At 44.2% G+C, this 13,462-nt stretch overlaps 1 protein-coding gene across 2 annotated transcripts in view; it reads left to right on the top strand.

Moving 5' to 3' along the window:
* Nucleotides 1-13,462, top strand: part of PRKCSH (PRKCSH beta subunit of glucosidase II) — a 176,777-nt gene that overhangs the window by 109,461 nt on the left and 53,854 nt on the right. For both annotated transcript variants that reach the window (XM_069604226.1, XM_069604227.1), the window contains one exon: nucleotides 4,803-4,872. In XM_069604226.1, coding sequence (XP_069460327.1) covers nucleotides 4,803-4,872 — 70 coding nt within the window. The remainder of the gene's footprint in view (nucleotides 1-4,802; nucleotides 4,873-13,462) is intronic.

Genomic DNA, 13,462 nt, shown 5'->3' with positions numbered 1-13,462 from the left:
GCATCTGCTATTGACTTATATGACCCACAGCACCCTATGTGCAGTGTTACTGAGGAGACCTTTGAACTTCCCTTTTTATTTGGTTCTTACATGTGAACTAATGTTCCCAAGGGAAGTAAGGTAACTTTTATCTTTCTTACCTTTTTTTGTGGGACCAGCACACACCACCTAATGTGGGGTTACATTGTAACTCTGTTCCCACTGCTCCTGTAACTTTCTAGTTACAGTAACTAACAAACCTAAATCGCTGGTGGCAGTGGATACTTTTTCTACTTTTTCTTCAGGTTACTTGTAGGCTGATTTCTCATCTGCTGTACAGCACCCATGAGTGACCATTTTCCAAAAATGTTTCCTGTCTTCTTTTTTTGCCATTTTTCATTTGTAAGTTCCTTCTGGGCCCTTCCTCTATCGTCCCAGGTGGGGGCGGGGTGAGTTTTACCTTTTACAGGCTTCTTGTGTGAAGCTCGCCCAAGCTCCAGTGTTCCTCAAAAGGCATGAAATGGAGGGTCTCAAAACCTCAGTCTTTTGTCTGATGGTGTGCCTGGCTAGAACCAGTTCAAACTGGGCAGCTGGCTGTCCTGAAGGACAGCTGAAAGCTCCATTGGAGTGAATGAATGCGTTCCAGCATATAAGGTGAGCATTTTTGGACCACAAGCGGTCGACCACTGGAACTGGAAATCCGAAGCGGAAGACGAATAGAGATGCCTGTAGCACCTTGAAGAACCAAAAAGTACCAGTGAAACCTTGCTGCTGCCATGACCCTGTTTCCAACTCAACAGGGAAGCTCGTCAAGGGCAACTTCCTCCTTTTGGGCTGGTGGGAACAATCTTGCTCAAGACCGTCTTTGAATTAGGCCATCCCCCTACATCCTCCGACTTTCCTGTGCTGCAGAACACCATACCCGGGGTACCTGGACCCTTTTCTGGGGCATCGTCTTGCAATCAACAAATTGCGCTGAAACTTTGCAGGCACCCTTGTGGACCTCCAGAAGCTGCAATTCTTCTACAAACATCCCCTCACCAGAGTTCAGGACAAAGAAACGGAAGATAATCTGACCAGCGATACCCGTTAACTCATGGCGCTAAGAAAAAGGCGCCAAAACCCCAAACTGCCGCTGGAGTCAGCTAAATCCTTTGCTGCTGACCCCTTCTTTCGTGTGCTGCTGCAGACGCCCACCAAAGGCTTCCCGCCTTTTGTCATCACGACCAAGGAGCAGGAATCGGGGTCTTCATCACTGCATCAGGAAGGCTAGCTACATTTTCATCTTCACTCTTCCAATACTGTGGGTATTGGGACACTTACCATAGGACATTTGCGGTGCTCTTTTGCTTTGGGAGTGCTATTTTCCACATTTTGGGAGTTGACCTCAACTCCATTGTGCAGGTTGTTGGGAAAGAGCTAGCGCCTTCCTTCATTCCCAAGGGCTTTGGAATTAGGCAAGACTTACCTTGACTTGTTTCTAGGCACTAGAGCACTGAAAAAGCTTTTTGCATGCAAATATAATCACACACAGACATGCATGGGCACTAAGAGAGGCAGTTATTTAAATATAAGGTGCAAAGAACTATTAGCTGAATACATTTGTAAAATGTTCTATTTAGTTTTTCTCAACGCACGTCAGAAGCAGGCTCTGTGCCAAAAGGAATGCAGCCTGTGCTAAAAAATCGACTATAGGCACTGCCGTGGTGTTCACTAGTTCTGGCAGAGCACCATGCAACTCAGCAGCTGTTGGTTGGTTGTCTGTCAAAAACCCATATATGCTAAAATGGGATTGTACATGCTCCATGCACGACATGCAGAGTTATGAAAAACAAGTGCTTAAGGGAATTACTGGACCAGATAAAACTATGAGGAGAATGAATTAAATGGGGAGAGCATGAAGGGAAATTGTTTTTATACATAAATGTTTATAATGTAGCAAAATGATGAACAACAGGAATTGGTGTATTCTTGCATAGACTAGCATTGACTAAAATCACTGAACATGAAGAAAGGAAGACTTTGCAGCACCCCTTGTAGGGAAGGACGACAGTTTTTTAAAATTTATTTTAAGGAGGACAGTTTTGTATAGAGCCATGACAGTATCCAGTGACCAAGTCAAGAAGTATATAAACTGCTGTCTGGCTCCAGTCTGCAGATCTTGGAACGGTTGAGGGACAGAACAGACCGTTTAGGAGCAGAGTTCTTTGCCCCATACTCATTTCTGTAAAGATTAAACTTGTTATCCTTGCAAGAGAAGACTCTTGGCCTTAATTCCCTAGAGGGGTGAACTTTAATCTGGTGTGATTGTGATTAGGGTACCCATATAATTAAGTGGTACCCCTGTAATTAAGGGCCTACCTTTCAAGGTCTTGCATCCTGTCTACCTACAGGAAAATGCCTTTTGCGCTCCTGTGCTTTCTACATGAACCACTGACTAGTTACTTGGCTTTGCTGGTTTTTCAAAAGTCCATCTTCTTGATCCTACTTGTTTGGGTAATTCTTGTTCCTCCACAACTTGAACTTTGAACCCATTTCTAGTTCGGAAACAGACCGCCTAAACTGCTAGGCCATAAAGACTCGTCTATCTTGCCTTCCTTCAATTTCAACGTATGCGATGGAGCATTAATGGGAGGGTCCCCATTTGGGCGCCATATTTGCTAGGCCATAAAGACTGCATATGGAAACTAAGGCACAATAACCAAATACTATGACATGTCAGACGCAAGGTTTGTTTTCCAAGCAAGTCTGGTTTTATTCAAAGTTTTTCAGTTGGCCGACTGGGTCTCAACGCCTCACGACGTGTGTTCCCAGACACCGTGAGATGCGAGAGAGCAAACAGCACTCAAACAGCAATATATGTACATCATACATTATCTTATGTTATGGCAATTCGACCTGCTCTCATACATGTCATACAGGCTAGGGTTCAGTGATTGACAATTATGACACGTTATGACAGGTCTTCATTCAGTCTAAACATAGTTATTCTAGCAAAAGCAGCAGAGACCGCTTTCTGTTATGGGGCACATGGAGCTCTGGCTCGGTAAGGATATCTTGTTCTTAGCAGAGAAACATTCCATACTACGTTATGTGTGTTACAGCTCATGAGCTAAGGGTCAGATAGTTCTGAAGACAGAATACCATTCTCCCTGAAGGAGCACGCTAGGAGAATACAATTCATGTTTTAACTGCCTTTTACAACAGTGCTTGCAAGACAAACCGGCACCTGGACTACTGATTAGATCCCAACAAGAAGCCAATATGACAACCAACTCCAAGTTCCCTCTATAAGAAGAGCTAAAGCTGGAGGCATTGGCTTCCCACACATAGCTCCCAAGCTCTGGAATGACCTTCCCATCTCCCTCAGAGCCGAGCCTTCCCTACTATCCTTTCGAAAGGCCCTCAAAACCAAACTCTTTACATAACCAGCGCGCTCCACCCCCACCCAAGCTGTACCGCAAACACTTTTGCTGACGAAAATGTAACAAACACAATGTAACAAAATAACGCTACTGTAAACGTAATGCCTTGTAAATATCACCTTGCATGCACAGACTGTAACCCAAAACGCATGCATAGTCTGTAATTCATAATGCCTGTACCCTAATCTACCTTTACTCTCTGCAACCAGACAAGTGTCTTCTGGAATGTAACAGCGCCACGATGCTCTCGGGCTGATCGCGCGCTTTAAAAATCCGAATAAAATAAAAAAAATAAATGCGGCTTCAGCTCGACTTCAAGGGCTTAGTGATAGAGAAAAACAATGTATTTCTGCACAGTTTGACATTCCTGTCTGCGTTAGCATTTCAGCGTTGAAGCCATGGCCTTGCACTGTGGGAAAATCTAAAGCATAGAATATATTTGCAAAGCTTAACAGAAAACAGAAAAAGCAAATGGCCAACTTTTCAAAAAATGGACGCCCTTTGGTTAAATTCAGGATTCTTGGATTGCAATGTTTGTCACATGATGCGATTCGCTTCTGGCCAACATGCTATACGTATCATTCGACTATGGGGTTACTTTTCTGGTCTAACAAAACCACTCTCCGAGACCGTTACATTGTTACTTACCCATTGCTAGCGGTGTTCTGTCCATCTAACCTTTACTTCCCCTGAACTGAATATTGCAAAGGCGATACATATAAATGCTTTTACTGACCTTAACTGAAGTCACTCTTGTGTGCTGGATGTGAAAAGTATATGGAACGTTGCCTGCATTATTGTTCCTTTTCCAATCTTATTCCATTTTTAATTGAGTGTTACTAGTAGATTCTGCATTTGTGTGCCTTGTGTATACATAAATGAATATCTTTTTTGATATAACTTTAAGTGAGTACGTGTTTTCTTGGATATGTGTATTTGTTGGCTTCATTGCACTGCTCTACAGCGCACATGCCTCCCTCCCAACTAATCCTGACTGCTCAGCCACTCTACCGACTTGTGTAGTACAGGCCTATATTAAGCGTTGGGGCCCTAATACCAAGATATAAGTCTTATGAAGTCTAACCCCAGTTAATTGTACCTAACACTCCTCTTGCTGCTTTTGTGGCCTAGGCTCACTTTGCTTTGCTGCCTGTACGGGTGTTGTACGCTCTACGTTGGTGCCTGCTGGGGCTGAGACACACACTGACTTGGGAACTGCGTGGGTGTCGGCACATTCTGCATTGATGGCTCTCCGGGAGATGAGACGCATACATCCTTGGTGCATATAGGTGCTGTGCCATTGCCTGCAATGGGGTTGAGCTGTTGTCCTGTGCAATAGATATAGCAATGTATTTACCTGGTCATGGACATGTCCTTACTCTGCTTCTTTTCTGTTAGAGGCGCAGAAGGCCCGAGATGAGTATGAGGAGGCAGTTCGATCGCTTAAGGATATGGAAGACTCCATCAGGTGAGCCCAGGCCATCGTTTAACTAAGCATAGTGTATAAAGTCCCAGCTGGGTGAATGTTGTTCCATTGATTGAAGACTCTCATTGGATGAGCATGAATAAACTTTGTTCTTGAATGCTAGTGTATGCTCAGTCTTGTTGCTAGAAGACTATCGGGTGATTCAGGACCTCCTAGATCATGTTTTATTTTAAAGCTTTCTGCAGCTACACGTTGTTCCATTGCTTCAATACAGCCAGTAGGTTAATCCAGGACCTTACGCACTTTTTTTTAAACCTTGGTATGTACGTATACATCCAAAACGAATGGTCCCATTTTGACTATGCACATGAGTATATCTGAGGCTTGTGAATGCTTAGATTCGCATTCTTTGCATTGGCCGCTTGTGTTTGATGCAGTGTTACATCTTGTCCTCGTTTTCGAATTCAAAAAGTGGGCAGTTAAACAGCTTGCAAACACTCATTAGTGATAATAATCTTGAAATCAATAAATGAAAGAACAACATTCTGACGTTTGAGAACTCAGAGGAAAAAACGCACACTCGTGGAGACTTGATGGCGAAAACATCGAGCAAGTTACAACATTCAAGTACTTAGGGGTGTGGCTGAGTGATACTGTATCAGAAGTTCCCATGGTGTGTCGCCTGAAAGCCACCACTAAGGCCTTGTCAAGTCAGGCAGGTGCAGTCAATCAGACTTATGGCCGGTTTTCCATCTTACCTGTCCTAATGGTCTACCGGTCTAAGGTAGTTCCCATGTTATCTTATCTGAATCGATGTCACATATTCCTGGAAAAAAAGTGGGCCTCTTTAGAGAGTCTTAAATGCTTGGCTTCCCTCAATCGATGCCAATGCTAATAGTAAGACGAGAGTTGGGCCTTTCATCATTGAAGTCGAGTGTCTTATGGAAGAGCTTGAATCTATTCAGGAAATGTTTTGTACCTGCACGGCCTGAGATTTTGGAAATGTTTTGTAAGGAAATTATAGCATCTCAGACCCCAATGTTACAACACTAGAGGGCGGGAATGTGTCTTGTGTTGAAAGATATTGGGAATGCCTTAGAAGAGCTGATTGCCAATCCTATGCGATGCCCAATCCTATGCGATGCAAAAGGAAACTAAGAGAATTCGATTGGATTCAAACCTTGACTCTGCAGGAGGATTCCAATCTGTTGAACACATTTCTGGCGAGTCACGCCGAATGGATACTACCTGTGACTATTTGAAACAATTCCCAGATAAAAAATGAAGAGCCCAATTTCTGCGCATACTACTCATACTTTCGAGGGCTATGTGTGAGTAACAATTGTCGCAACTGCAAAAATGCATTTGAGATTGAAACCTTGGAGCATTGGGTGATTTCTTGCCCAGTACTCATTGAGAGGGTGTACTATCTTTTTTAATCATCTACTCACTGACTTCCAAAAACAGGACATGGATGCGTGTTGGTCAACAATGATTGCAGGGAACAAAACAACAAGCGATTGCGATGACAGAATTTCTAGCACCCTTATTTGTTGACTTATAATGGTGTGTACACCATCCAGGGATATAGCACCTGATCATGGTGAATGTCGTGATCATTAAGAAATTTTTATTTTTTTTTATTTTAAAACTTCAACTTGATATTTCATATCATGTTTTTGTTACATTTCCAAAAGAAAGAAAATTTAGATACATTTTCTTTTTTTTTTTTCCATCTTTTCATCTTTTTTTCATCTCCTCCTTGGGTAGTCTTAGTCAAATTTAACAATAGATGTTATACTATAGGGTCACACAGTTACCGGAAAGGGCAACCACCAAGAAGGCAGATCTTTCAGATACTAGCGGCCTTCAGTTGGGTACTGACTTTAGGGCTTCATCAAAGAAGGTGATGAGGTTGCAGGAGAGCTTGATGTTATGACCTGCTGTGGCGTGGTCCCACCAATCGTCAGGCTCCTGGGATTGTGTTTTGAATTCGTTAGATGCACCTCACGGAGGTGCTTTAGAGATTCAACTTCTGTGGTTTTGCAAAAGCGGCAGTAATTATTTGCTGTTTCTTTATTCTTTTGCCTCCAGAGCATCTCATTAGTATTTAGAGCGTTCAGTCGCAGCCTTAGGAATTGTGCCCTGTGGTGGTGAGACGGACAGTTCGTGAGATATTTTGGTTGACAGTTCAGTTTGACTTGACTTCTGGAAGTGGGCAGGGTTGATTTAAGGGCTAGGCGGGTATTGTAGGTTGTGATCCAATCCCATTTTGCTAGCTTCTGCTTGGCGTGTTGTGGGCGCTTGACTAGCTCTTCCTCCGAAATGCCTGCATCAGCCATAATAGAATTTAGTTTGAGCTTCCATGTGTGAATAAGGACATTGTCGGTGGATTCTTGCCCCGGCTTGAAGATGTTATATGCCGGGATGGTAGAGCCGAGTAGTATTTTGCGCAAGGTAGATAGAGATTTCCAGACAATTGTCATATACATGGAGTTCAAAGCTAGCTCATATCTCAAAGCTGACATAGAGATATAATTCGGAAGGCTCAGGACACGTCTCCAAAACTTTCCTTCCAATTGGCACCATAGGTTGTGATTGATATTCAAGGCTGCTTCGCCGCCAAAGGTGATAGTTGGAATTTACTTTTTGAAGATAGAACATTACTACGGGAGTGACAGAAAATTTCCCGTAGTCATTGTTTATTTTGGCAGCTTGGAGACTCAGGATCTTTATTTTGTCCATCAGATCACTGGTCCATGCAGCTTCGCAAACCGAGTCATTGACCATTACTCCAAGGTAGCAGATAGACTTGACAACATTTAGCACTTTTTTTTCTATGTGCCATTGGAAAGACCTGTCTTTTTTTGACCTACCTTGACTGATGCACATGATTTTTGTTTTCTCTGCATTTAAATAGAGCTCGTTAAAGGTTAGAAACTCATGCAGGCGAAAAAGAAGATGTTGAAGGCCAATTTGAGTTTGATCAACCAACACTATGTCGTCAGCATAAACCAGGTGATTAATGAAGGTTCCATTTAGCTTGGGTGGAAAACAATGGACAGACTTTAGCCACTCTGGTAAATCAGCTATAAAGAGTTTGAAAAGGTCTGCTGCGAGGGGGCAGCCTTGTTTGACGCCTTTAAATGTTCTTATTGGATCTGTGAGATCGCCTTGTGAATTGACTCTGATTTGAATGGACGTGTTGGAGTACAGGGCGATGATGGGCTGTAGCAAATGCTCTGGACAATGCCACAAACGTAGTTTTGCCCATAGTTTGGTCCTATTTATAGCGTCAAAGGCTTGTCGAAGATCGACAAACGCCAGGAAGATTCTTTTTTTCGCCTCCATCGCTGACAACTTTAAGAATGATAATATTGTCAGATTCACGTCAGTCCCCACGTTTTTCGTGAACCCTGTTTGGCGACAGTCAAGTTTTCCTGCTGAGATTGCCCAATTCACCAGCTGTTGGTGCAAAAAAGAGCCGAATACTTTCCCAATAGTATCTAGGAGGGCGATCGGGCGATAGTTAGTAGGATCGGCTCGACATCCCTTCTTATATATCGGAACTACAATTGCCCTGCACCAGGAGGAAGGCAGTTTCCTGCTGTTTGTAATCTGACAGAACAACTCGTGGATGAATTTCGCCCAGTGTACACTGTGTTTTTTGAGCATGAGATTTGATATTTGGTCCGGACCAGCAGCTCTTGAATTTTTCAGCTTAGAAATTGCATGTTCAATCTCTTTGCAAGAAGGTATGATGTCCCAAGTAGAAAGTGTCACGTCAGGCTGCGAGGGATCTTCAGACTCAGGTTTTTCGTACATTAAGGTGAAGTATTCGCACCATTTGTCGCTGGTGATTTCATTAGATATTGCTGGGGATGATTTTGGAGCGGCCCTTATTCAGGATGGCCCAGATTTCACGGGTATTTTTCTGTACGAGGAGTTTTAACATCGTTTCTGCTCGATCTTGATCGATGATGGTTGAGTGTGATCTCAGCCAATTTCGATAATCTTGTCGTCGGTTCTTGATCTTCATTGCCTTACAACGTAGGTCGCACGGCTCTTTTAATTTGCCTGAGATCTTTCCTTAATAATTTTTTTGCCAATGCAATTTCAGAACTATATAGATGTTTCGGCAGTGATCCGAACGTTCTTGAATTGGAAATTATTTGAGTGTGGTCCATCAGCAGATGTGTATATTCTAATGTCTCGAATTCGTTTACACTGTGGCTTAGATTAACAATAGCAGATCCATTGATTACTAATCGATTGCCTGCTGCATTTGTTTGTAATTGAAAGGAGTATTTGTCTGGCGTTTTGCAGAGCTCTTCATGCCAAACAAGCCGCAGCAGGTTATGATCGCTAGATGACATCGGCCGCACTTTAAGGGAAGAGACTTTGTGGAAGAGATCCGCCGAGGCCCAAATATAGTCGAGGGTATTTGTTCGAGCCATGCAATGCCATGTCGGATTTGCAGGAGAATCGCCCTTTATTGTTCCATTTAGCATCTGGCAGTTGCGTTCCAGAAGATCCTTTGACCAAGTTTGGCCTCGCTGAGCTACTTCAAGATCGGGAAGCCGAACGTTTAACTTAGTAAGTGGATCATATTTAAACCAACTGCAGTTGAGGTCGCCGCAGAGGAGTACAGAAACATTGTTGTATTCTAAAAAGGTGTGATCTATTTCATTCAATACTGACTGAATGAAAGATGTTGATGAGATCATGGCGGGATTCCAGTATCCATTTATTATTACAAGATTGGAAACGGTGGCTCTTAGTGAAAGTTTGATCAAAGTGCTTTGCACGAATGGATTAGGGTTCGTGGAGACAACGAGCGACCACCAGTTCTGGATTTTCAAAAGTGTTAACAAGCCCGCAAAAGGTCGACCCTTTGGGTTCTTTCTAGCTGGATTTATCAGCGTAATGAATCCATCACGAGTGGGGGGATCCCGTAGCCACGTTTCCTGTAGGCATATCGCAAACACATTCACCAAAGATTCTTGAAAAGTGTTAAACAAGTGCGTGAATCCTCCCGTGTTCCATGACAGTAGAATTAGTTCTTGTTGTTTGACGTTGGCTCATTGTTATTGACGTGGTCCATTTGGGAATCGTTTTGCATTGTTGGCTCTTCTTTCGAATGACTGATGCGTGGCAGCATCTAAAATGTCGGGTGATGAGACTAGAGATTGGCGCAGGGCCAGTCGCCTGGCGGTGCCGTGACTTGCTTCATGGTCACGATTTGCCTTGGAAGATGAAACGGGTCTCGTAGTAAGAGGCTAGAGGGTGAGATCAAAGCCGTAAAGCAGGAGATCTTCGTTTGCTTGAAGTAGGATGTTTTTTACCGCCGTCGATGAAATATGGAGAAACACTTGGTCGGAAGACGTTTCTGTTATATATTCCACAATTTTGATGTCGTCTGATGAGATGGCTCGCAGTGGTGGTATGCATGCGAACAGTTTTAGAATGTTTCCTCTATTTAGGTTAACTTCGTTGCCGTCTGAGTGAATATTTTGGAGACAGAGTTTCCACTTGCTAGTTTGAGACTCGAAATTGGCAGGACCGGAAGCGCGCTGAACTGGAGGCAAGCGCAATTTTAGCTGATTCGACGTGTGTTTGGGATTTAGCAAAGAACTTAGTGGTTGCTGGGCTTTCCTCTTTATTGAGGGTGAGATTTGTCGAACATTGGTCCTTGATTGTGCGATCTTCGAGGTTTTATTTGCCTCTAGCTTCACCCTCATTGATGGCCCAGTTGATATTACAGCTGGGGCTACAAAAGAAGCATTGATGGAATTCTCAAGGTCAGCTGAGTAAGTCGATAGATCACATAGGTCAACAGAGTCATGAGAACCATTTCCAATGGAAACATCGTTGGAGGCTATGCGCCGGCGTTTTGTTGAGGTCCTTGAGGGACTCGGTCTAGCACCCATTGATCTTGATGGTGCATTGTTTGTAGGTTTTATTTCAGTCGTTGTGTGAACATGCCGAGTGAACAGACTTGTCTTCTTGGGGGTTGTTAGGTTCCTTATAAATTTTTTTTTTATTTGCTGTTTTTGTTTAGGTTGTGTACCTTTTTTGTTAAGAAGCTCTGCCTGTTGTCCGGCAGACTTTTTCAGATTAGTTTCGGCGCTTGTAATGATTGTTTTTGCTGGCCCTTTGAATATATTAAATGAATTCACTGATGTGGAGGTTTGTGCCGGTACATGTCCTTGTGACGAGATTTCTTTTGTTGTGAGACTGCTTGTTTGAGGGACTGATCCCTGCGTTTTCGAGTTTGAAACCGAAGTGTCATGGGAAGGAGCCGGAAGGCTCATTGTTGGATCAGACTGCGGGGGTTCGTTTCCAAGTGTCTCAGGTGCGGTCGAGACTTGAGGATGGGGGGATCCTGATGAATTTTCTTGTGTCTTGCAAGCGTCTCGGGAGGCAAAGATTGTGTTTTTTCGCATCCATTTCACGGCGTCCAACAAGTCTTCCATTAGAGAGTCGTTTTGACAATGATGACGAGCAGCGAGATCGCTCAACCTGTCTTGCCATCTCGCCGCATTTTCAGCATTTGATGTCATTTGGGCTTGAAGGAAGCACGAAAAGTGTTCAAGTTTATCGATTTTTGCCGTTAGGCAAGAGATGGCAGCTCCTTGATCACTTATAGATCCTTTCAATGATTCAAACATTTTGGTGAATGGAGCTAAGGCAACAGCCGAGGCAGCTAAGACATTGTTATGTATCTGAGAAAGCGCTTCGGGTGAAATGCCAAGCGATTGAGGTGCAGAATCATGAAGGGACAAGGAGCCAACAGAATTGTCCAAGTTATAATGCGGGTTAAAGGTGGAAAATATTTTTGCAGAAATCGTCGGATGGACTTCTTCGCCAAACTGAGATGGCCTTGGGTGTGGAGTACTTGCATTCAGCGTTGAATTTTCACATACAGGAGGTATGATGGAAGTACGTTTTGCCTTAAGCTCGGCGACTCTCTGTAGACGACTAGCGCGAGCAATCGCACTCCGATCGCATCGAATGGGGAGTGGATTGAGTTCTGGTGCCGGTGGCTGAGGGGTGCTAAATCGCTGAACATCGCTGAGCTGATCATTTGCACTCGAGATGGAAGAGCGACCAACGTCTGGAGCTTGACATGCCAAAGCGCTGTCGTTATCAAGTTCGGTGCCTTCAAAGGCTGCTCCTAGAGCAGTAGGACCTGCTGTTTTTAGAATGGGAGGATCAATTTGGATTGATTGTGGCCAAAAAACGTGGAATGTTAGCAGGGACCATCAGTGTATTTTCGGTGCTGACCAAGGCGCAATTGGGGCCGCGCGACTGAACCGGAAAATGACAGGCGCTTCCCTCCTGTAACAGAATGTCATTGACTGTGGGGAGACAAGTCAACCCCAGAGTTGGTGTAGATGGTCGTTTATTGTTCAGAGCTTGTTTGGGAAGTAAATCGTTCATCGCAAGGTTTCCCGTCTCAAGATTCGGGATTTTTAACAGTTCTTCGTCGGTCACTAAATGTGACAAGAGACCTTTGTCTGTAGAAAGACCAGCAGCATTCATGAAGAAGTTGTTATGAAAGGGCGTAGGTACCATTATAGCCGGTTGTGTCGTTCATAGTGTATCAGATGTCTTAACATCGGACCGAGGCACCGGAAAGTCGCCTAGAACGCCAACTGAGTTCAGTGAATCCACCTTACCCGCTCTGTTTGCTGATATGTCTGTTTCATCCACAAGTGAAATTTCATCATTAGAAGCTGGATTGCATTCCAAATTGATAGTGGGGAGTCTCGATGAATCGGGATTATCTGACTGTGCTGCTAAGGCATTAGATGGAACTGTGAGCAGTACAGGTGGAATTAAGGCATGGGTTTGCGCGCATTGCTCTTAAAGAGACAACAAGACTAGGGGCTTTGGAGAGCTGCTAGCTTCTGTTGGTAATAATTCATTTGTAGCCATAAGCGCACGCCCAGTAGCTTTGCTTACCTTAGGGCCGACTGCAGCTTTCATCATGGACCAAGGATTTGTAGAGCGCCGTTGCTGTAAGGATTTTTTTCGGGTCTGTGGGCCGTCTGCCGATAAAGTCATTATTTGTGGCGGCTCGGCCGGCCCGAGTCACGTGATAGGGTCACGTGCCGATGTTGCCACGCCTCCTCCAGGAAGCGTGTTGGAGCGGCGTTCGCGGTAGGAGCAGGGGGCAGCTCGCAATGCCGGATCAGGTAGAGGCAGCTTCTGTGGGCAGCTTCTGAGGACTTCGAAGTGCTTTCTGTGGTAAGTTCCACATACTGAGCGGGCGGCAGCCTCTGTCCTTTCAAGGCCGGCCCGAGTCACGTGATAGGGTCACGTGCCGATGTTGCCACGCCTCCTCCAGGAAGCGTGTTGGAGCGGCGTTCGCGGCAGGAGCAGGGGGCAGCTCGCAATGCCGGATCAGGTAGAGACAGCTTCTGTGGGCAGCTTCTGAGGACTTCGAAGTGCTTTCTGTGATAATGGATGATGAAAATGTGATTTAACATACGTTGGGTACTGGTGTGAAATGCGTTTTTGCTGGAACTGAATTTATAAAAATGCGTGTAGGTAATTTGTGTGTTTTTGATTTGATCTGATTTTGTTTTGACTGTTTGTCATTCTGGTTGTTGGTTGTCCTTTTTTA

This window comes from Ambystoma mexicanum, chromosome 3q (assembly GCF_040938575.1).
Source record: "Ambystoma mexicanum isolate Mex_15411 chromosome 3q, UKY_AmexF1_1, whole genome shotgun sequence".
Taxonomy (NCBI): domain Eukaryota; kingdom Metazoa; phylum Chordata; class Amphibia; order Caudata; family Ambystomatidae; genus Ambystoma; species Ambystoma mexicanum.
Note: the sequence above shows the minus strand (reverse complement) of the source record. Positions and strands in the feature narration are given on the sequence as shown.